The sequence below is a fragment of the Heterocephalus glaber genome, unplaced genomic scaffold (assembly GCF_053883595.1).
Source record: "Heterocephalus glaber isolate CG9 unplaced genomic scaffold, H.glaber_assembly_v1.0 deba00001561, whole genome shotgun sequence".
Taxonomy (NCBI): domain Eukaryota; kingdom Metazoa; phylum Chordata; class Mammalia; order Rodentia; family Bathyergidae; genus Heterocephalus; species Heterocephalus glaber.
The window spans coordinates 11,828,594-11,850,265 of NW_028258349.1; the positions used below are offsets into that span (position 1 = coordinate 11,828,594).

General features: G+C 45.8%; 1 protein-coding gene across 1 annotated transcript in view; it reads left to right on the top strand.

The window, feature by feature from the left end:
* Positions 1-21,672, top strand: part of Pepd (peptidase D) — a 121,774-nt gene that overhangs the window by 46,881 nt on the left and 53,221 nt on the right. Inside the window, exons 8-9 of the mRNA XM_004858914.3 lie at positions 4,651-4,726; positions 5,789-5,835. Of these exons, the coding sequence (XP_004858971.1) occupies positions 4,651-4,726; positions 5,789-5,835 (123 nt within the window). The remainder of the gene's footprint in view (positions 1-4,650; positions 4,727-5,788; positions 5,836-21,672) is intronic.

A 21,672-nucleotide genomic window follows, 5' to 3' on the forward strand; every position in this document is an offset into this window, starting at 1 on the left:
AGTTAGGTCACCATTACCAGAGGAGTGGAGCTGGCCATTGGGGGATGCACTAAGAACCCTTGGCCCATTTGCCAGGTCTCAGTGTTACAGGCCTCCTCACTGGGACCGTCCCCGGATGAGCTTGGGTCCTCCTGTCATCTCTTCCCACAGCATCTGGACTCTTCCCTCATGGCAGCCCTCCTCCCACTGGGAAATTATCTTTCCTTGCAGGCTTTCTCTCTCTCCTGAGCCTCTGAGCTTGGTGAAGAAAGGACATTCCTTCCTCACCAGTGCCAGGAACATCAAATTGACACTTCCTTAATAACAAGGCAGAATGAATGAATAGATATTTGCCATGATGGTAGCACCTCATTAAAATTTTAAAAGTGTTATCAAAGCAATATGTGCACTGCATAGAAAACTCCATAGTACAAAACCAGTGTAAGGAAGATTAAAATCAAACCACCGACCCTGCTCACACTTCTCTGGCCCCACCCTGCTTTCAATGGTGTGCTCATTTCTTGTTTCCTTGATTCCCTTTTCCATCTTGTCATGCATGTGATCCTCCGTTATATCCTCCATGAACTCTGCTCACTTTGCTTTCCCACTGGGTAAGCTGAGGCCGCAGAGGGTCCCTGCCCTTGACTCCTGCCTTCATTTCCAGGCTTTTGTCAGTGTTTCCTTGTCAGGATTCTTAACATTTCCATTGTGTTTATATGATCAGTAAATCTTAACTTCTTTGTAGGAGGAGCTAACTTTAAAGGGTATGAAAAAGCCTTAGAACGTGTTTCATTTGTTGTCAGGATGACAGCTCCTTCTCTATGAGTCCAAAGTCACCATCCCAGGACCTTGAGAAGAGGCTCCTAGGAGCATCATGAGTATATAGATTTTTTTTTGTCTTTGTTAAATGTTTATTTTTTTTAATTTAAAATTTTTATTAGTTATGTATTGGCAGTGTGTATGACTATATTCACTATGGGGAGTTGGTATATGTATATAACACATCATAATTTTGTTTTACTTCTCCCCTCACCTTTTTTTCCCTTAGATAATCCTCAGTTGTAGAGGAATCATATCTGTATTTTAGTTTGTTTCAGTTTGTAGCATAGTTTTCTTTTTCAATTAAAAACTCTTTTATTGTAACAAGAGTAACACATGTACATTGTTGAAAGTTAGAAAATATAACTGAGCCTGGGAAAGGTGCTGAGGAGGAAAGGGTGGAGAAAGGATGGTTGATAGGTGCAGGGATACAATTGGATAGGAAGAATCACTTTTAATGTACCATAGCACAGTGGGATAACTATGGTAGACAACAATTAATTGTGTATTTCAAAAATAGCTGGGAAGATTTTAAATGTTCCCAACACCCCTCTGACCATTACACATTGTACACATATATTGAAATGGCACAGTATACCTCATAAATACATGTAATTATTATGTGTTGATTATAAATGTATTGGAAAGAAAGTTAGAAAGTATTCATAAGCAAGAATTTCCCCAGTTGTGCTTACCAGGTGCAGTGTGGCTCCCATATCTTACCTGGTTGTTAGGATTATTGTACCCATAATGCTAACTTACTGAAGAGGCTGGGCTGGTTGCACTGCAGAATGTTCTACTTTCTGGACTTCTGTAGCAATTCCCTTTGTGGTGGTGGTTAGCTTGTTCCTCTATCCTCACATTACTTACAAACTGAAAATTAGATCTAAAGTCTTGCATGTTTTAAAATACATGATAGCATACATCCTAGGTCATGTATATTTCTAATTACAGTTTGTTAGGACACAAACAGTATTTGGTTGACCTACCACCATTGATGCTAGATTGACTGCTGGGTTACATTCCCTTCTTTGAACTGGAAAATAGCCTGCATGATGTTATTTTGGTACCAGATGAAATCAGGATAGCTTCCACACATGTTTTATGTCTTTCCTGGAGTTATATTTGCCTTTTTTTTCTCTTGTTGAGAGAAGAAAAATTTACCTTCATCATATCCCTAAGAGTTTTAACTGTTCTTTTGATTTTATATGTGGAGATGAATCCATTCCATTCTTCCTGTGGATGCTCTCAGAACCACAAACTTTGAGATCTAATTTCTACTAATTGCCTTCTAGAGTTGGTATCGAGTGTATCCTGGGCTTTCTTTCAATTATTCTACTTTGGGGTCAACTCCACCTCCTAAAAATATCCCATTGTATCATTTTATTTTCTGTATTGGTTTGTTTTCTGTCTCTTTTTTTCCTTTTCTCATATATTTTCCCCCATTTCTGAGATTTTTAATGTATAAAAAGGACTATTTTCCTTTTATATTTGCTTAATAGTTTGGGAATAGAGATCTATGTTTTTGTGAAATGCAAGGAAGAGGAAGTCAGTGATACAATTTGGCTAAGTCTCAGTTTTCCCCTCTGTGAAATGGGGTGATGATACCTGTGCCAGCTTGGGCTCCCTAGATGACTGGGTTTCCAAGCAAGTGGGTGGGATGTGTATGAGTGAGTGCTGTTGGGCTCACAATGTGGGTGGAATCCAGGTGCAGACTTGGGCTGTGAAGCAGTCACAAGATGCCTCAGTTGATCCTGAAGGAGCTTTGGAGCTAGAGTGACGTAGCAGAGAGGCCCCCAGTTGAATCAAGGGAGCTGGGTCTTTTTTCCCTCCTTCAGGTCGAGGAGACCTGACAGAACTGGCTGGCGGCCAGCACTCCCAGCAGCTGGGGACGAGTGCTTTGATCTTGCAGGAATTGAGTCCCGGCAGTGCAGCCAGTATCCCCGGCCACTCACAGGACCTGTGTGGAGCAGGCCCCAGGAAGTGGCAACTTAAAAGAGGGAGGTTGTGTTTGTTTCCTGAGACTTGTTTAGCTTTGTAGACCTGATATAAATATTTGAAAATACAGTCAGCTCTCCATATCCTTGGATTCCATATCTATAGATCCAACCAGCCATGATGGGGAAAAAGAAAAAGACTACAGAAAGCAGAAACCAAGACTTAAACATGTCATGTGCTGACCACCAAGCCCATGTGAATGAAGTGCTGTGTAGCACACCCTGCTGTAGCCTCTACGTTTCACAGATTCCCCACCTCTCTCCAGCATTGTTTGAGCACTGCTACCTGCCATGTTGTTCATGGACTTTGTAGTTAGGCCTATGATGGTTCTGTCTGTACTGAACATGCACAGCATCGTTTTTCTTGTCATTATTCCCTGAATAATACAGCAGAATAACTATTTATATCACATATACATTGTATTAGGTATTATAAGTAATTTAGAGATTATTTCATTTATACAGGAGGATATCTGTGTTATATGCAAATGTCTTGCCATTTTATATAAGGGACTTGAGCAGCTGTAGATTTTGGAATCCATGAGGTCCCGCAACCAAAACCCCTCCGACACCCCAGGGCCTTTGCACTGAGCTACATACTTGGCCCTTTTTAAAGTTTTTATTTTGAGACAGGATCTCACTAAGTTGTCCAGGTCAGACTCAAACTTGTATTCCTCCAGCCTTAGGCCTCCAGATTGCCTTGATTGCTGGTGAGTGACACCACACCTGACAGATAGTAGTGTGTTGTGATGAGAATCAAGGCAGCCTACCTGAAGATGCCAGTGGATCCATCTGGCTTCATAGTGGTCATGCGGATGAGGCAGTATCTCCAGGCTTTGTACTTTATTTCACTGCCCTTGTTGCTTAAAAGTGCAACTCTTACTTCTCACAGCAGCCCTATGGGGCAAACAATGTTATTATTTCCACGTTATAGATGAGTAAACTGAGGCACAGAATAAGGCTCTCAGCCCACAACTGGGAAAGGGTGGAGTTGGGGTTGGAGCTCAAGATCTGTCTCTGGGCCAGTGCCTTCAGTGACTTATGTGCTTATGGACCTGGCATTAGTTATTTGAAATGGGTAGAGGCATAAGCAAGTGTTTATATGAGTTTTACCTGGGGATGAGACTGAGTGCAGGGACCAGAAACCTAACCAGGGTTGAACATGCTACCACGAGTTTGTTATGGGGGTCCAAGGAACCTCCTGGAGTCAAGTTGCAGAAGGCACATCTGAGGCCCCTGGTTTTGCACACACCCACTCTGTCCTTCATCGCTGCCTCGTGCTCTTTGTGTCTAGCCCCGTCTTTGGTTTCTGTCTGCTGTTTCCACATCTGTTCCTGCACACATAGGCCAGAAATGGCTGTAGCCTGCACTGCTGCCTGTCACTGTCCACCCAGCCCTATTGCAGGCAGGGACCTGAGACACCTCATATCCCTGGGAAGGAACTGAGAGAGTTCTCCGAAGCCAACTGGGCAGAGCCCTTGGAGGCAGCATCCTTAAGATTAAGGTCCAAATCCTTTGTCATGTAGTTTATCCCCCTCCTACAGATGAGGAAACTGAGGCTCTGGGAGGTAGAGTGTGCCTAGCTGTGGAGGCTGGGCCTCTTCCACCACCCACTGTGGCTTTCAGCTCTTGTCACTGAAAGCAGCCTGCTTGCCCTTAGCTGGTGTGGGGCAGAAAGAACACCTGCTCCCCTCACCGCCTGGGCATTTCTTGAGTGATGACCACTCAGGGCAGTGCATGACTCCTAAGGCTTGGGGCCTGGATTCCAGACCATCAGGTTGTGCTGGGTCTCCTTGGAGGGTTCCAACCCCTGCTAGAGGTCACTAACTTGCCACTTTGTTTTTCTTTCCTGAAGCCGGGTGTTCAAGACAGACATGGAGCTGGAGGTTTTGCGCTACACCAATCGTATCTCCAGTGAGGCCCACAGGGAGGTGAGTTGTTACTGGCTGTGGCTGAGCAGTAGCATCTGCATGTGGGGCAGGAGAACTGCATGGGAAGGGCGGGGGATTTAGCTCAGTGGTTCTGCCACCTGCCCCACAAGCACAAGGACCCAAGTTTGATCCCCGGTACAAAAAAAAAAAGAGAGAACTGCATGGGGATGAATGGGCAAGTCTGGACCATGGGGGAGGGAGGACCATGAGGGAGGCAGAAAGTTTCTCACTTGACACTTTTTCCTAGTGGGCGCAGGGCAGGGACAGGAGAGGCTTTGCCCCAGCTGTTGAGCTTAGGGCACCCACCTTCATGAAAGTAGTGGACATTAATCCTGAAGGACTTTGCCTTCAGAAGGTCTCGAGTTCCAGGAGGGTAGGGCTCTCCTTCCTGTTAACCTGGCAGTTTCCAGTTCATTTTAAAGCATCTTTGTCCTTAACTAATCCCAGCACACTTAATTACCATCATGTGTTGTCTGAGTACATCTTCTCATGGTTGCTTCCAAATCTCCCACTTTACAGAGGAATGAGACCAAATAAAGTTTATATTTTTAATGCCAGTGGGGTGCCTGGGATAGCTCAGTTCCTGAGGTAGCCCAGTGTCTGCTCAGGGACCTTCAAGGCTCTGTGTTAGGAAATGGACAAAGGTGATTGATGGCTGTATAATCTCTTCTATGAGTTAATTTTCTCTTTGATAAAAGTCAGGCAAAGGAGACCTTTCAGAAATAGTCCTGACCACTTTCTTAGCTTTGGTTGTTTACCAGGCACATCTTGGTCAAATCTTTGCTGTGCTCAGCCTGCCTACTGCTTTCAAGCTGTAGCTCAGAGCTTGGCGTTTATTGGTTTCCAAATGGAAGTGCTCCATAGTGGTTTAAATAAACACTGTGGATTTGAGGGCATTTAAAAGTTCCAATTTGTCACATTTCTTCACCACTGTGTGCACATATCATTCCCCCTCCTTTTTTTCTTTAAGTGCTTCGTTTGCTGAAGTGCTATACATTATGTATAAGGCTGTGTTACTTACCTGCTTAATACAAATGTCTTTGCTTAATATCCATCCTCCAGGTAATGAAGGCTGTAAAAGTGGGAATGAAAGAATATGAGATGGAAAGGTAAGCTGTGTCTCTCTGGGTAAAGATTAAAATGTGAAAAACAGTAATTTATGTTCCCTAAGCAGGTAACAGATGAGACTCCGCAGTGCTGCATACAGATTGAGTAGGGATTAGGGGCCAGCTTTGGGGTCCTGGGCAGAGATTATTTTTCTTCTGGCCATGGCCACCTCCCTGGCTCTTGGCAGAGTGTTTGATGGTAATGGTCATTGATTACTTTTCTGGGTGGTTTAGTGCCCCATCTTTCCACTCTTGAACTTTGTTTCTGCAATTTGCAGGAAACTTTACCAAATAGCTGCTATTGTGAGCCTGAAAGCCACTAGTAAAACAGCTTGCCGTTTTTATGTATAAACACCTCCATTATGTCTACTGCGCTTGGAGGACTGGATGGAGGGCTGGTTAAGTGGATCATAAAGAGCTCTGGAGAGCTCCATTGGCCTTCGGCTCCAGTTAGGCCTACAGTGACCCAGTGCACCCAGGGGTGCTGGCTGGGGCTGCCCTGCCCTGGTGGGAATGGCCACCAGCTCAGCCTGCTCCAGGACCCAGGAGTCATCGGACTTCTACCCATGGCTCAGAGAGCCCTTGAGTCAGACCTACACTGCCCTAGGCACCCTCTTCCTCCATTTCCTGGATCTCTCACCAGTGACCACACCACCCAGAAGCTTTGGGGAGGGGACACTAAAGAGCTGCTATTCCACCTCCTGCCTGGCTCTGCAAGAGCTTGATTGCCACCACCTCCTCCCCACCTTGCAGGGCTCAAGTGTACCCGAGGTGCCCTCAGCTCTGTGTACAGCTGGCTGTGGGGGATGCTGGTTCTCATTGCTCTCTTTTATGGTTCTGATGTGATTTTCCCCAAGGGTTCATGTGTTGGGAGCTTGGTCCACAGCGTAGTGATGTGAGAGGTGGTGGGACCTTTAAGAGGTGGGGGTTAGTGGGGGCTCAGTCTTTGGGTCTTTGGGGGTCCTGCTGTCAGGATTAAGGTTGATCTTGTAAGTCCTGAGTTAGTTTTGAGAGAGGGTTGTGATAAAAACAGCAAGCCTAGCCCTACCCAGCTCTCCAGGATTCTGTCTGATAGTGTGGTCTCTTGTTCTTCTGCCTTGATGCTATCCACTGTTAGGCCCTCTCCAGAGACCCATCCAATGGGCTGCCTAACTGAATTTTCAGCCTCCAAAACTGAGCTAAACAAACTTGTTTTCTTTATAAAGTAGACTACCTTGGGTATTTTGTTACAGTAACAAAGAACAAACTCATACACCTGCCCAGCCCTTCTGACCTCCCTCCTGCATCAGTGTGGGGATGAAGGCCTATGTGTATGTGGGGTCAGCAGCATGGACATTGGCGTCCACATGGCTCTGGCTTGGGGATGGGGGTCTTTTTTCAGAGTCTTACCCTAAAAGGAGTTCTGAGCAATGAGCCTCCACCTTTCTCCCTTCATACCCCAGAAGTATGAGGTTAAAGTGACCTTGCCCTGCTACTGTGGCATCCTGGAGGGGACATGTAACAAATGTCCTCAGAGTCCTACCTGTGTCAGGCCAGGGCAGACACAGAAGGGCCTGTGGCAAAAAAAGCCCCAGTTTTTGCCTCCACCAGGTCTGCTGCAGAGGGGTCTGTGTGGTCTGGAACTCCCAGGGTCTCAGCCCCCTTGAGGAGATGGCAAGAGTATTGTGGGGCCACCCCAGCGCCTCAGATTGGCACTGCCCCAGAAACCTGTTCTCAGCTGAGTTGACTCATAGTGACCCATTGCCGATGCCACAAATAAAAGTAACCAAGAGATTGGAACAAGAATAGCTTGTCACAGCCATCTGCTGCATGCTGGCAGCCTCATGCCCTGAGCTGCAGGGGTTCCGGCTCTGGAGTGGCTCCTGAGCTGCCTCCCTCCATAGTGTCCCCAAGCCCAACCCTGCTACAGTCTGTGGGCAGGGCCATGTGGGCTGTGGGTCTGGGGCCTGGCCAATCGCTCCCCCATACCCTGTCCAAGAAATGGAGGTCTTTTTTATTCCTTCTACAGGGAAATTTCAGAAGTAGAATAGGATCAATTTATTTGTTTTGTTTTGTTTTTTAATTTGTTTAGCTTTGCTTTGCTGGAGTGTTTTAAAGCTGAATCTCAGACATCATTATGTCATTTTACTTATAAATACTTCAGAAGGTGTCTCAATTGATGAGGGTGTTTTTCCCTTGGTATAATCACCCTGCCATTATCACATCTAACCAAATTAACAATACAGTTGACTCTCATATCTGTGTGTTCTGTATCACATATTCAACCAAGCAAGTGTTGGAAATATTTGTAGAAAAACAATTACACCTGTCTGAACATGTACAGGCTTTGTTTCTTGTCATCACTCTCTAAAGCATACAGTATAACAGCTATTTACTTCGTACGAGGTATTGTAAGTAACTAAGGGATGATTTGAAGTATGTGGGAGGATGCAAATAGTTTATTGGCAAATAATGTGCTATTTTATACAAGGGAGTTCAGCATCCAAGGATTTTGGTCTCTGCAGGAGGTCCTGAAACTAATTCCCCTTTGAACTGAGGGATGACTGTAATTCCTTTATATCACCAATATTTTTAGTCTGTATTGGCCAAAAACTATCCTTTAGGAGTAGGATTGTTCAAGCTAGGATTCAAACAAGAGGAGAGATGGGTTTTGTGTGTGTGTGTGTGTGGAGGGGTGGTACCAGGGATTGAACTTGGGACCTTGCGCTTGTGACGCAGGTGGCGGAACCACTGAGCTAAATCCCCGGCCTTCTACATGTTGCACGTGGCTGTTGTTGGAAAGGGAGTCCTTGTTGCACTGAACTCTGGGGAGAGCTTCCCTTTGTCCTCCCACAGCTCCTTTCCCTGCGCCCCCAGGTTGGCCTCCCTGGCAGCTGCCTTTTCTGTGGACCAGTGGCCTGAAGCTGGAGACTGCAGCCAGGAGAGCACCTGGGAGGCCTGAAGATGTGAGCGGCTGTCCCAGAGGTGCTGGGCGGGTGGATTCAGTGTGATGGGCCAGCCGTGCTCATGCTTGTGCCCTGCTGTATGCCATTGCCCATCTGCAGGGGAACCAGTGCCTGTCTGTGGGCCTCAGCTGGCTGGTAGCCATCAGATCCTTGTGTCCCTAGGAGGTTAGAGCTCAGAGAGGGGTGGGGTGGGAAGGTGGGACCTATTTTACCAGGGTAAAATAGAGGCAGAGATGTGAGACCTAGAGATGGAGGAGCCTGTGCCTGAAGGACAGGTGGAGCAGAGTGCCACCCCCACAGGTGATGGGAAGATGGTTGTTCATGAACATCGTCATGTCTTGGGGTGTCCCTGGCCTGACCAAGGAGGGGATACCTCTGCTCGGACCTCGGGCGCATTGCAGCCTGAGGTAGGCTGACTCTCTGCCTTGAGCTCTCTCACCCTGGACACACCTCCCTGTCACTGCTGCGTCACTCTGTGGTGTACTCTGCATCTGTGTCCACGAGAGCCTAGAATCTTCTCAGGGGCCACACGTCATCCATCTGGCCAGTGACTAACCCACAGCTGGTAGGTTCCATGAATGGACGGAAGGGAGAAGAAAGGGTCTTGAACTATTTTTTTCTGCCCCCCCTGGGGATTTCAGAATTGTTCTCTGAACTGATTGGGAATAAAAGTCTTCTAAAGCGTGTGGTATTGGCTGCCCAGGGAGCATAGCCCTTTAACACAGGCTGGCCTGCTGCCTGGGAAGGTCAGAACGGCCAGACTGCTGTGCAGACCATGGGCTCACAGGTTAAAAGGAAGCAAGCTGCTCTTTTGTGTGTGTTGGTGGCACTCTGCACACGTGGCACTTGTCCCTGAGACCTGTTGGACCTTCTCTGGGGAATGTCCAGCTCTAGCCTCATAGAGGGACCAGGCAAGAAGGGCCAGGAGCCTTGCAAGTCAGAGTGGGGCACAGGGACACCGCCAAGACCCTGTGCTCAGATTCAGAGATGTTGGCCAGGAGACCTGTTTCTAAGCCTAGCCTTTTATTATTATTATTGATTATCAAAGATTTGTTATATAATCTCGAGAGCGTGTTAAAAGAATAAGCTAGCTGATGACATTTATGAAGACACCTCCTGCTCCATGCTGTGCCTGTGAGCAAGGTTTGAGAGGAAATGAAAATCATTTTCTAAAATTGAGGTGTAGTAAATTGTGTTAAACCAATAAGACATTAATGTTTGGGTAAATCGGGCTCTAACAGCATCTGACTGCAGGCCCAATCAGGCAGTTCGTTTTACCGCCTCATATTATTTAATGTTAGTGGCGTAACCGGCTTGTAGCTGGCTGGCATGGGGCTGGCAGCTGAATCAATTACCTGCAAACACTAATTTAGAGCATGCTCAATTGGCTGTGTAAGCAGGCCCTAGTTCACGTTTGCCACAAGGAGATTAATAACTTGATGTGTTTGACAGCCTGGGACCTTAATTGAAATTATGCTCTCTCTCTCCAAGCTGTGAAGGAGGCACTCTGGGCCCTTTCCTAGTGGCTTGGATTGGGGTGGAGAGTCATGCAAGCCGTTGGAAAGACTGAAGGTCTGTGAGGTGTGGTAGGGTCATTGTGGCCTCATCTTCCTCCCCTGGCAAACATGTGACCCTGTCTCAGTCCTGAGACAAGGCCTGGGTTTTTTATGGACTCTCTGTCACAGCAACAGCCCATAATAGTAGCTTCCTGTTTCCTTTCAGTCCTTTGTTAATGAAGAACTTTTCCAGCTGTGCTGCTTTTTTTTTTTATTAAAGGTCTTTCTGCGTTTTCCTGCCCTTTGGGCAGATGGAGTGAGTCACAATTCTGTGTCTTCAGTATCCGTGTTGAGTCTAAATGGGAGGGGGGCGGGTAGGGACAGGCGCACACACCACATATACCACACCACACACACCACACATACACAGCATATATCCACCACACACACACAACATACCCTCATCACACATACACTCTATTCCCACTACACTCCGTACTACGTACACACACCACCCCTTGCACACCCATATGCCTGCCACACACACGCTACACACACCATACTGCCCGCACACCAGCACACAAACACCACACCATATCCCTGTACATACTACACCCGCCACACTTCCCATACCACACACATCTACAAACACCAAGTACCGCACACTCACCATACACACCACACACGCAGAGTATGCCACATATACCCATGCGCATGCTGTGCCCTCACATCTTTGTACACACGCACACCACACGCACCCCTAGAAAACCACCGTCCAGCCCCACACATGGGTTTTCCATCCAAGCCAGGAAATAGTCTCAGGTGGCTGATGTGGTTCACGCAGGGCAGGTTGCAAAACCCTTGTCATGCTCTCTGGTCTGGAACCAGTTTCTTTCTTTCTTTTCTTTTTTAGAACCAGAGACTGTAGCTCCAGTAAGGAGTCAGAGGTAGAGTCTGTAGACAAGCACACAGCACTTGCTGCACTCCCTGCAGGGGCAGCGCTGCAGGACACAGGCAGGCCCAGCAGATGGGTCCTGTGGACCCTGAGCGCCCCTCCCCCAGCAGGCTCCCCCCGCACCCCGGAGCCAGGCACTGGCCCCTCCGTCGTGTCTCCTGCTCCCTGGAGACCATGAGCCTGCCCAGATCAGTGCCTTCCTCTTGTCTGTCCTTTCCTCTTGGCATACTGCTGTCATCTCTGAGGAGCCATCTCTTCGTGCTCACACTGCCCTGCTCTGTTCAGTCCTCCTGCTAGGCACATGATCAGACCTGGCCCTGTGTGTCTCTAGCCATAGCCAGGACATCCACGTTTTGGTGGTGGCGGTGGATGTCACCAGGAGGTTTCTGTTCTCTTTCCAGGAGGTTCTGGAGATGCACAGTTTCTGAATTTCTGGATGGCTGGGCACAGTCTGGTCTAATCTGGTTTCATTAAGACTGGGTATCAGTGGACCATCCTCAGTTTTCCCACCCCCATAAAAATTGCTGGACTTTTGATGGGCCCTGGGGGAGAATAAATGTACTGTAAGAATAGATGTACTGGGTCATTCTCCATGAGTCTTGTCACAGTCCCTGGCCAGGGCTCTGCACCATCCATGGCACGTGCAGGATCTCTCCATGGGCCAACTTGAGGGGTGAGAACATGACATAGCTGATTCGAAAAAGATAGCCCACTGAGACTCTACATGTGGGTGTAGAAAAATCTTCTCTTCACCTTGATGGCTTGATACGGGGTTCCTGCCAGCATTTCCTTGGCAGCCCACCACAAGAGGGCACAGGAAACCCCTTTCAGTTTGACATCCAGAAAGGCAGCCTCTTGAGTCTTGTACCCTGGCTGCCCATACCACTGGGCATTTGACCCTTTCCAAGAGCCCTGGCTATCGTGGGTGGAGAAGTCCTCAGAGCTCAGGCAGGCTTTATTCCATGCTGGCAGAGCAGGTCCCACACATCCATCCACTGTGCTCTGGCATCAGGATCTAATTATAAAGTTCCACATATCACTCTAGTGGTTTTGTCTATTTATAGGATGCTGGGAAATATTCTGGAAAACCAACTAGGGATGCCCAGGGGCAGTCATGGTGGTAATAAGTCAAGATGGCTACCATTATGTCAAGCTAAATCCCTATGTAAGAAGAATATATTCTGCCTAACTGATAAATGGACATATTTAAGGTGCAAACTAGCCTGGGGTCCAGCTAAAAAGGTAGACAAAGAACCAGAGAGAAGGCTGTCTGCAAATGGGTAGCCTGGTTAATACAGGCCCAATTATGGCTTTGGGGGCAAAGCCAACTGAAGTAGACATTGTCTTTTCAATACTGGAAGAGTTGCCCCTTGAGAACCAAATTAAACAACAGTGTGCCAGCAAGCACCTTTATAGATTTTCCTCTAGTACTTCATCACTAACCAGGTTCTGTTGATTTTAGATAAATATTTATCATGATTTTAAGGAAGTAGTGTTTTCTTCCTGCCTTGCTAGAGATTTTATCGGGAAAAGATGTTTAGTTTTATCAGCTGCCTTTTTAGCACCTCCCTTGGCTTTGTGTGTGTGTAGCAATTAATATACTTTTTATTTGAGAACAATTTTGGATCACAGAAAAGTTAAAGGAATGTAAGAGTTACACATATCCTCCATCCATCTTTCCCCGTTGTTAATATTATTATGGAACTCATGAACAGCCTTGGTACATTGTTACCTAACACATACTTATTCCAGTTTCCTTAGCTTTTACCCAGTGTCCTTTTTCTGTTCCAGAATCCCATCCAGGAGACCATAATAAATCTAGTTGTTGTGCCACCTTGGGCTTCTTTGGGCTGTGAGTTTCTCAGACTTTCCTTTGATAACTTTGATGTTTTTGAGGAGTCTTGCTTGGGTAGTTTGAAGTATATTTTTTGATTTCAGTTTTTCTCATGGTTAGGCTGGAGCTTTGGGTGATTAGGAAAAAGATCACAGAGGTAGAGTACTACCGCCATCACAGCATATCAAGGCCATGTTCTGTCAGCATAACGTGTCTCTGTTGATGTTGACCTTGACCACCTGGCTGAAGTAGCGTTTATCTGGTTTCTCCACTGTTGTAACTGTTCCCTCCTTTCACTCATACTGTACTTTCTGGAAGGAAGTCACTGTGCATGCCCTACATGTCAGAAGTGGGGAATTATGTTCCTTGCCTTTGAGGGGAGTATCTACATATGTTGTTTATAATTCTTTTATACAGAAGATGTTTCTTCTTAACCATTTTTATCAGTTCAACTTTTTTTACTTATACCTATACAAATTCATGGATATTTATTTTATGCTTTGGGTTACAGTCCAATCTTGTGCTACTTATTTTGTTGCCCAAATCATTCTAACTTTGAGCATTTCATTTGGCTCCCATGTCCCTTTAATATACCCCCATCATTTTGCTTCCTGAGCACTTCCCTCCTTTCTGGCACTGCAAAGTACTCCCAGGTTCACCTTGCATTTTCCATACTCAAACCCTAGAGGCAGCCATTTCTTCGAGGAGCCTTGGTTCCTATTATTGGAGAATCACCCCAGGATTGGGCCCAGGTGTACCTTAGGTGAATTTGATGACTAGACTTCCTGCTGTAGAGCCAGTGTGGTATTCTGGCACACACTGTACATTGTCATGGTAGGCTACCATGTCAATAAGCTGAAATAGGAAACAGTGTTTTATAGTGGTTAGAATGTCCTGGCTTTGAGTCCCAGCTCTGCCACTTACCAGCTATGTGACCTTGGGAAAATTGATGACACTGTATCTCAGTTTCCTCATCTTGGAAGAAGAACACTAAACACGTCGTACATGGTTTGGAGGATCTCATGAATTGATATGTATGTATGAGGTGTGATCAAAAAAGATACTATATGTATTTTTAAATTATCAAATCTTTAAATTCTTTTAAAGTATTTATCAAATTTCTAAATCTGTTACAGTAAAAGGCACATTGCCATTAATCCCCATCAAACTACGTCCTCTTACTTTGAGCACATTTACCTATCCTTCTTGCCACTTTCTGAAGCAGTTCTGGAAGTCCTTTTTTAATGAGTGTCTTTAATTGCACTGTTTTGGCTTCCTCGGTGATCTGAATTGGTTAAAAACATTTAACTTTTATGGTCATTTTGACTTTGGAGAAGAGCCACAAGTCGCATAGTACTAGATCCAGTAAATAAGGTGGATGATGACAGACTGTAATATGTTCACGAGCCGGCCTTTCCATCGGATGGCACTCAGCAGCAGCATTCATTTGTTATCATTCCTCATAAAGACACTCACAAAAGAAGACTCCCAGAACTGCTTCAAGAAGTGGCAAGAATGATGGGCTAAGTGTGTTTGAAGCAATAGGGAGTATTTTGAGGGGGATTAATGGCAATGTCTTTTTTTTTTTTTTTTCTGGTACCGGGGATCAAACTCAGGACCTTGCACCTGCAGTGCAGTCGCGGCACCACTGAACTAAATCCCTGGCCCCTGCGATGTGTCTTTTAGTGTAATAAATTTTTTTTTTAATTTAAACATTTACCTTATGCTTCTGTCACCCCATGTATTTTACACAAAAATGGATAGAATAGGTTTGACATTTACTGAGCATCATAATGATGGTGTTTTCTTGGTGTTTTTTCCTAGCATTTTATACAAGCTCAAAATATGAGACTGAGTTATAAATGTCTTTTTAAAAAAACTCTCTTACCTGTATCTTGAGAACACCTTTTTTACAATCATGTTTTTGGAAGCTCCCCACATTTTTCTGTTTCTAATGTAGAAAGAATAGGCCCTGGCTGTTCCTTGACAATATAAAGAACTTCTTTGATACTATCAGAACCTTTTGTTTCCTGAGGAAAATCTCTTTGATCACTTCTCAGGTTTTCGTTTTCAGTTGTTTTATTCAGACTTTATCATTCTTGGAATTAATACAATATAGATTCCAAGAAATTTTTGTTTCACAAAGGATTTTAAGTTACAAATTTTATTCTTTTAAGTTTTAAAAATATCTTCTCTGTATCCCTAATTGTACTTCCTTTCTTACTCCAATTAAGTATTCATATTCTTTCTCTACTGATTAACATTGCAAAAATTGTATCTATTTTATTGATCTTTTCATAAAATCTGTTCTTAAATTTATTTTTCAACTCTACTGTTTGTCTAGCTCATTGATTTCCAGTTTTATTATTAACTCCTTTCTCCTCCCTTCCTAAAGCTTGTTTTGAATATCCATCTTTTAACTTGTTTAGATGAGTCATTTTTTGGTTTCTGGGAATAAATAGATTTTGGCTAAATTGTTTTTGATCACAGCCTTGGCTATATCCTCAAAGTTTTGATTTGTTATTTTGACCAGTCAATGAACTAATTCATTTCTAGATTGATGTGGTTGGAATTTTCTTGGTTAACTTTTGTTATTAATGATTTCATCATCATTTGTAGTTAGAAAATGTGACTTGTGTAAATTTTTTTGGTTTTTAAAATTTTTGTGGTCTAAAAAAACTTTTGTGAATATTTTATGGAATACTGGAAAGTTTAATTTTTATTTTTAGAGTTTATACTTTGATGTACATTAATCAAGTCTATTATCTTTTTGCTATTTTCTTCTCCCTCCTTTATTTTTATACATTTGCTCTAGATCAGAAGGCGTGGTTTTGTGAATTCCTTTTCGTGAATCTTAATAGATTTTCTTTTATCCACTTCCATGGTAAGCATCATTTGAGCCTACACATTGGTGATTGTTATGTCTTTATTATTTATATTACCTTTTTGTGTCTTACAAGAAACCTTTTAACCTATTTAATCCATGTCTTGAATCTGAATTTATCTGATTTTGATATTGCTATTAATATTTTGTTACTTTTTTTGGTGTATCTTTGTTCATTCCTTTATTTATTTATTTATTTATGGTACCAGGGATCAAACTCGGGTCCTTGCGCTCGCGCAGCAGGTGGCGAAACCACTGAGCTAAATCCCTGGCTCCTGTTCCTTTATTTTTAAGATTTGTTGTTGGTTGCTTATAAGTTGGAGTTTATTCCAACTTAAATGGACCTTAAATGGAGGGCCTCCCTGTGTTAGGAGTGCTGTTTGCATTTACTATGATAGGACTGGGGATTTAGCTTGGTGGTGCCGCTGCCTGTTCTGCAAGTGCAAGGTCCTGAGTTCGATCCCCGGTACCAAAAAAAAAAAACTAAACAAAACTACACATTTACTATGATAAATATATGTTGGTTCTCTTGTATACAGTTATTTGATACTTTCTGGTTCCTGGGTTTTTGGGTTTTTTTTAACCTTTATGGCTTTAAATTTTTTTCTCTTTTTTTGAAAGTTTATGAAGTTTCCTTCATTCTCTGTCTTATGCATCCCATTTTTATTGTAGAACTGACTTTAAATTAGGATATAATGACCTGTCTTTCTCTGTTGTCTACCTGTTTAAAAAAATTAATATCAATTCATTTCTTTAAAAATTAGAAATTTAGCATGATCTTCTTACCAGTATCTCCTTTTCCCTTCCGCCTTCAAGTTTTTAATCACTTAACTTCTCTTTCTGTCAGTTATTTCCACATTTGCATTGAATCATAATGATTTTAATCACAAATATTTAAATATAACATTGTCTTACTAAAGACCTCTATTTTGTACCATGTTTTCCCTTTCTTTATGTGTTTTTCATTTAAGCTTTGACTCAATACTTTGAGTGTCTTATATGTGAGTGTCTTTTGCTATCTCCTACATAAACAATGGTTTTAATTTAGGGTATTGAAATTTTGTTCCTTAAGGCCAGATGTCTTAGGCAAATCATATTCTTTCTCTTGCTAGGGAACTTTTAAATTTCCTTGCCTGGATGCTTGTGTATGATTCTTCATTCTTGAGAGCAACTGTATTTCCTACGGATCTTGGGCTTGGGCTGTATTTGGGGGTCTGAATTCCACCTGTGTGTCAGCCACTTGGGAGGACCAAGCAGAGGCAGGCTCCTTGAGAATGAGTACAAGCTGGGCCTTCGTTAGCCTCCAAGTTCTTCACTAATTGGTGGCCCAGATGGGTTCAGAGGACCCAAAAGCTCAGGTGGCAAGATTCAGGTCAGGTATATTTGGACTTAGGTTAGTGAAAGGTGGACAAAGAAACAGTCACACTTAACACAGAGACCAGACAAGGTGGGAGGAGGAGGCAGCTTGCTGGCGAGGCCATTTATGGGACAAGCTTGTGGAGTCAGGGATGGGTGGGCTACCAGTAATGCTGGTCTGACTACAGTGGGTAGATCAGTAGCCACTCTTGTGTTTCTTGTCTGTTGTCCCACTGGTCACTCCCCAGGGCAAGCAGTTAGCCCCTTGGGTCATGGTATCTAAGACCTGTGACATAATTGTTTATCATGTCACCCTGGACAGATTCCACTCCCTGCCTCTGTGGCTTCTTCTCAGTTATAGAAGGAAATATGATTGCCCCTGGGATAAGAAACCATGCACAACAGCATGGGCTTGTCCCTGTGAGTCTGCATGATAATCCAGGGTCCATGTCTTTAACCTGAGCAGTGATACTTGTCTTCACCTCAGGGCCTTCTTTTAATTCCTCTTATCACACACTGTAGCTTACGGATGGTGCTGGGGCTGTTGTCTTTTCTGACGTAATTCCCACTTCTGCACTTATTTCTTGTAACCTCACACCTCTTCTACTTTGCACTAATTGCATGCACTTGTAACTTGACTCCTTCTCTGTCACAATTATGCCTCTGCTCCCTAGATGTGCTGTCCTCTGAGGATTCCAAGAAACACGGGCCGAGGCTCTAAGTTCCTTCCTTTTCCTGCAGTAACACTTGCCCTTGCTCCTTTTGCACACTGACCAAGAGCTGTCTAATGGTCCTCAGGACCCCTTTTGAAAGTGCTCAGGTGCAGAAGAAAGGGGGAAAAGGCCTGGCAGGTGCACTGTGCAAGGTGAGCCTTTGAGGAGCTGAGGATTGGAGTGAGCTATACTGGGTGGTCCACTAGGAGGCATCTCTCCACAGTGGGCTGGGTGCCTGGAGTTGGCTTTGGCCTAGTCCTCATTAATTGGCTGCCTTCTCTCTGGGGCCCCTGAGGGCTGGACTTGAGCCTCTGTGTACCTCCCAAGGCCTTTCTGTCTGCTCAAGGCCTTGATGGGGGGAAATTCCAGGAAGAATTTTCTAGCAAGACAAAGACCAGAGTTTGTAAACTGCCAGCTTCTAGGCTCAACCCAGTGCACAGGAGCTTTATTTTGGCCCACACAATGGGGAGGTTTCATTGTTGTTTTGATTAATTTGAGTCAATGATTTAAAATCAGGAGATCTTCTCGGCCTTTTCTAGAAAATCTGCATAGCTTGTAACTGTAGGCTGGAATCCCACAGACCAGTGACCTGGTGGTGGCTGAGTAGTCCTTGGGTACACACTGCAGGCCGCATCCCTCCCTGACACCTCCCCCAGCACTGAGGCCCCTTTCATCATGCTCGGGCTGCTGGTTCTTCCCTAGTTGAGAAAGATTTCTTATACTGGTATCTCTATCAAAAGAATAAAAAGAAGAGAATCAAAAGGGTCATGTATTTCAAGAAAAGTGAGAGTGCTCTAGGGAAAGAAGAGACTTTTTCATGTTTTGTGTCAGTTTCTGTTCTGGTCAGTTCTCTTCTGCTAGAGGCCTTGGGCCTTCTGAGCTGGTCCTGCCCCACTCCCATTCCAGGGAGCCTCTTCCTCTTTCCTGACGAGTCTCTGAAGGAGCCCCTAGTGTTGGAGGGGGCTCTGTTCTATTCGTCTGACCATTGGAAAGCATTATGGCCCATCCTGGGGGCATCTAATGAGGAATTATTCCACAGGCAGGGATGTTGGTCTGGCTCCTGGAGCAGGCAGACAGCTGTGATTATGCTGCCCAGATTTGGTGCCGGGTTTTAGAAAATTCTCATCCAGACCTTTTACATGCTGGTGCAAAAAGACATTCCCTGTGGGAGCAATTATTCTGGGCCTGGAGCTTTTTCCTTCCTAGCTCTGAATTCTGTGGATGTCACGCAGGGTTTAACCCAAGAACTTTGAAAGGTGTTTCCATCTCTGTGAGCAGGCACATGTGCTCTTGAAGCCTAGAGGTAATTTATGATGGAGCCACAAAGCGGGTTTCCTGCACGAAGAGGACCAGCAACAGGCCCTGTGTCCTGGGTCTGTGAAGCCTCCAGGCTGGGCCCTCTATGCCCTGCCTGCACCCAGGCTCTGTGTTTCATTCCCCTCAGTGTGTGGCATGGAGGGTGGGAAGTGTGGGCCCTCGAGCCTCCTCCAGCACCTGACCAAACGTGGGCCACAGCCTCCCTGTCCCACAGCTGCTCTGAAGGAGAGGGTGGAGGAGTGCCCAGGCCAGAGTGGACAGTCAGGAGGCTGGGCCACCTCTGTCTGCTTAGTAGCTGCTCTTGCAGCTCTTGTGTGGGACGCAGGACCCTGCTCACTGCATGCCGGAGGGTGTGAAGAGACTTGGACATCCAGGGGAGCAGCTGCCGGCAGCTGTCGGCGCTGTTCGGTGTTGGTGACAGCCCTCAGCCCAGCTGTCCTGCCTGCAGTATTGATGATGTTTCCTCTGTCTCAAGCTCCTCCATCGAGCTCTTGCAGGGATCTGTCCCAGGGACCACAGAAAGGGGCCTGGGGTCATTCCTGCTGTTCAGGAACTCAGCCAGTTGCATGTGATTGCCACACTTTTGTTGGACCAGACTATTCTATGGGGGCAGAGCCCAGGGTTCCTGCCTCCATATCCCCTTCTGGCCCTGCATTTGTGCCATGTGCTTTTCCCTGGGGCCACCCTCTGTGAACCTGCCACACTGACACATATTGGTGCCAGCTCCATGGGTGCATTGTGACAGTGCTCTAGGGTCCCCTAATTTGTGGGTGGTGTTTTCTGGCCTTGTCTGTGTCTGGGCCTGGGGCTAGGGCCGTTCCCACAGCACAGCCTTCAGAAGCTCCGTGGCTTGCTCGGTTGGCTATTCTGGGTGCCCCAGCCAGGACCAGCTGCACTGTGGGACCCCCTAGCCTGAGGTGACCCCAGCCTGAGGGCTTATTGGTTCAGGCCTTTGCAGGTCCATCCCTATCCATGGCAGATGCCTGGTTAGGTCAGAGCTTGGCCGGGCTTGTTTTTGTTGTTTTACTTTCTTGTTCTTCATCCAAGCAGGAGAAGTGGGGATTGATGCCTTCTTGGGACCAGCGGATGGGTGGGAGATGGGCACATGGGCTTGACAGCAAGGGCCGTGTCAGAAAGCTGGGGTCTCAGGTCTGCAGTGGAGTAGGGAGGCTGATGGCTGCCTGGCCTTTCTCCTGGGGTTAGGGGAGCAGCTGTGGCTGTGAGCATGCCCTTTTGTGAGGTGGAGGTTCTTTGGAAAGTGTTACCAACCGCAGGACTGGATGCACAGTGTGCAAAGGAGGCACCTCCTCCCTCCCATGAGCCACAAACAGCTCACCCCCGGGGCCTTGGTGACATTCTGTGACAAGTCACAGGCCTAGGCTATGGCGTGAGCAGCTGGGGCTGGCCAGCACTGGATAAGCATCACCATTCCCCAGGTGAAAAGACTGCAGAGTCTTGGTGCCGGGTGAGTTGGCCCAGCAGCCAGTGTGGCCTGTCCAGTGACAGTGTGGTCAGTGCCTTTCTCCCTACCTCTCACTTTTGCAGAATTGGCTTCATTAGTCCGTATATCTTCAGCATGAGCTGGAGTCTTTGAATCATTTATCTTGGAAGCTCTTCTTAAAGCCGGAGAGAGGTGGAAATTCATCTGGGTACTGAGAAAGGAGCCTGGAAGAAAAAAGTGTCTGGTAGCTACCGTGATGGGTGGCGGGCCCGGAGATAGTGCTGGTGGCTCGGAGATCAAACAGCTGAGAAATGGTTTCCTAGGAAGAACTTGGGGAATTCTAAGTAGGTAATGAGTAGTGACTTTCTTTTGATTTATGGCAAGACTTGGTAATCAATCTATAATGCTTTGAAGAGGAAAGAAATGAAATCTCTAACAGGCACAGGGTCTCAATGGTTTGGGCCCGCAGCCCTTTTTTGGGGCCCTGGGCAGAACCCCAGCCAGGGGCAGGCAGGTGAAGGGGCTGCTTCTCTCCTCTGGCATGATAATCCAGGCTTCTCCTCCAAGCTCCACACATCTTCTCACTGGCCCCACTGGGGTCTTGGCTCTGACCTTGGTAGGACTGTAGTTCAGAGATCAGGTCATGGGTAATGCAGGCCCCAGTACTGTGACTTCTGCCTCCCTGATAGATCTGGACCTTTCTGTTCCCCTTGGGCCTCAGGTGCCTGTATTAGCAAGTGAGCATGGGAGAGCGAGCACGCATGTGCTGCTCACACCCAGCACATGTGCCCCTCACTCTGCCCTCCTGACTCTCAGACAACTCCTCTTTCAGCCCATTTATTCAGCAAACATGCATGAAGCATTTGCTGCCTGTGGACAGTGTTTGTCATCCCGGGAAT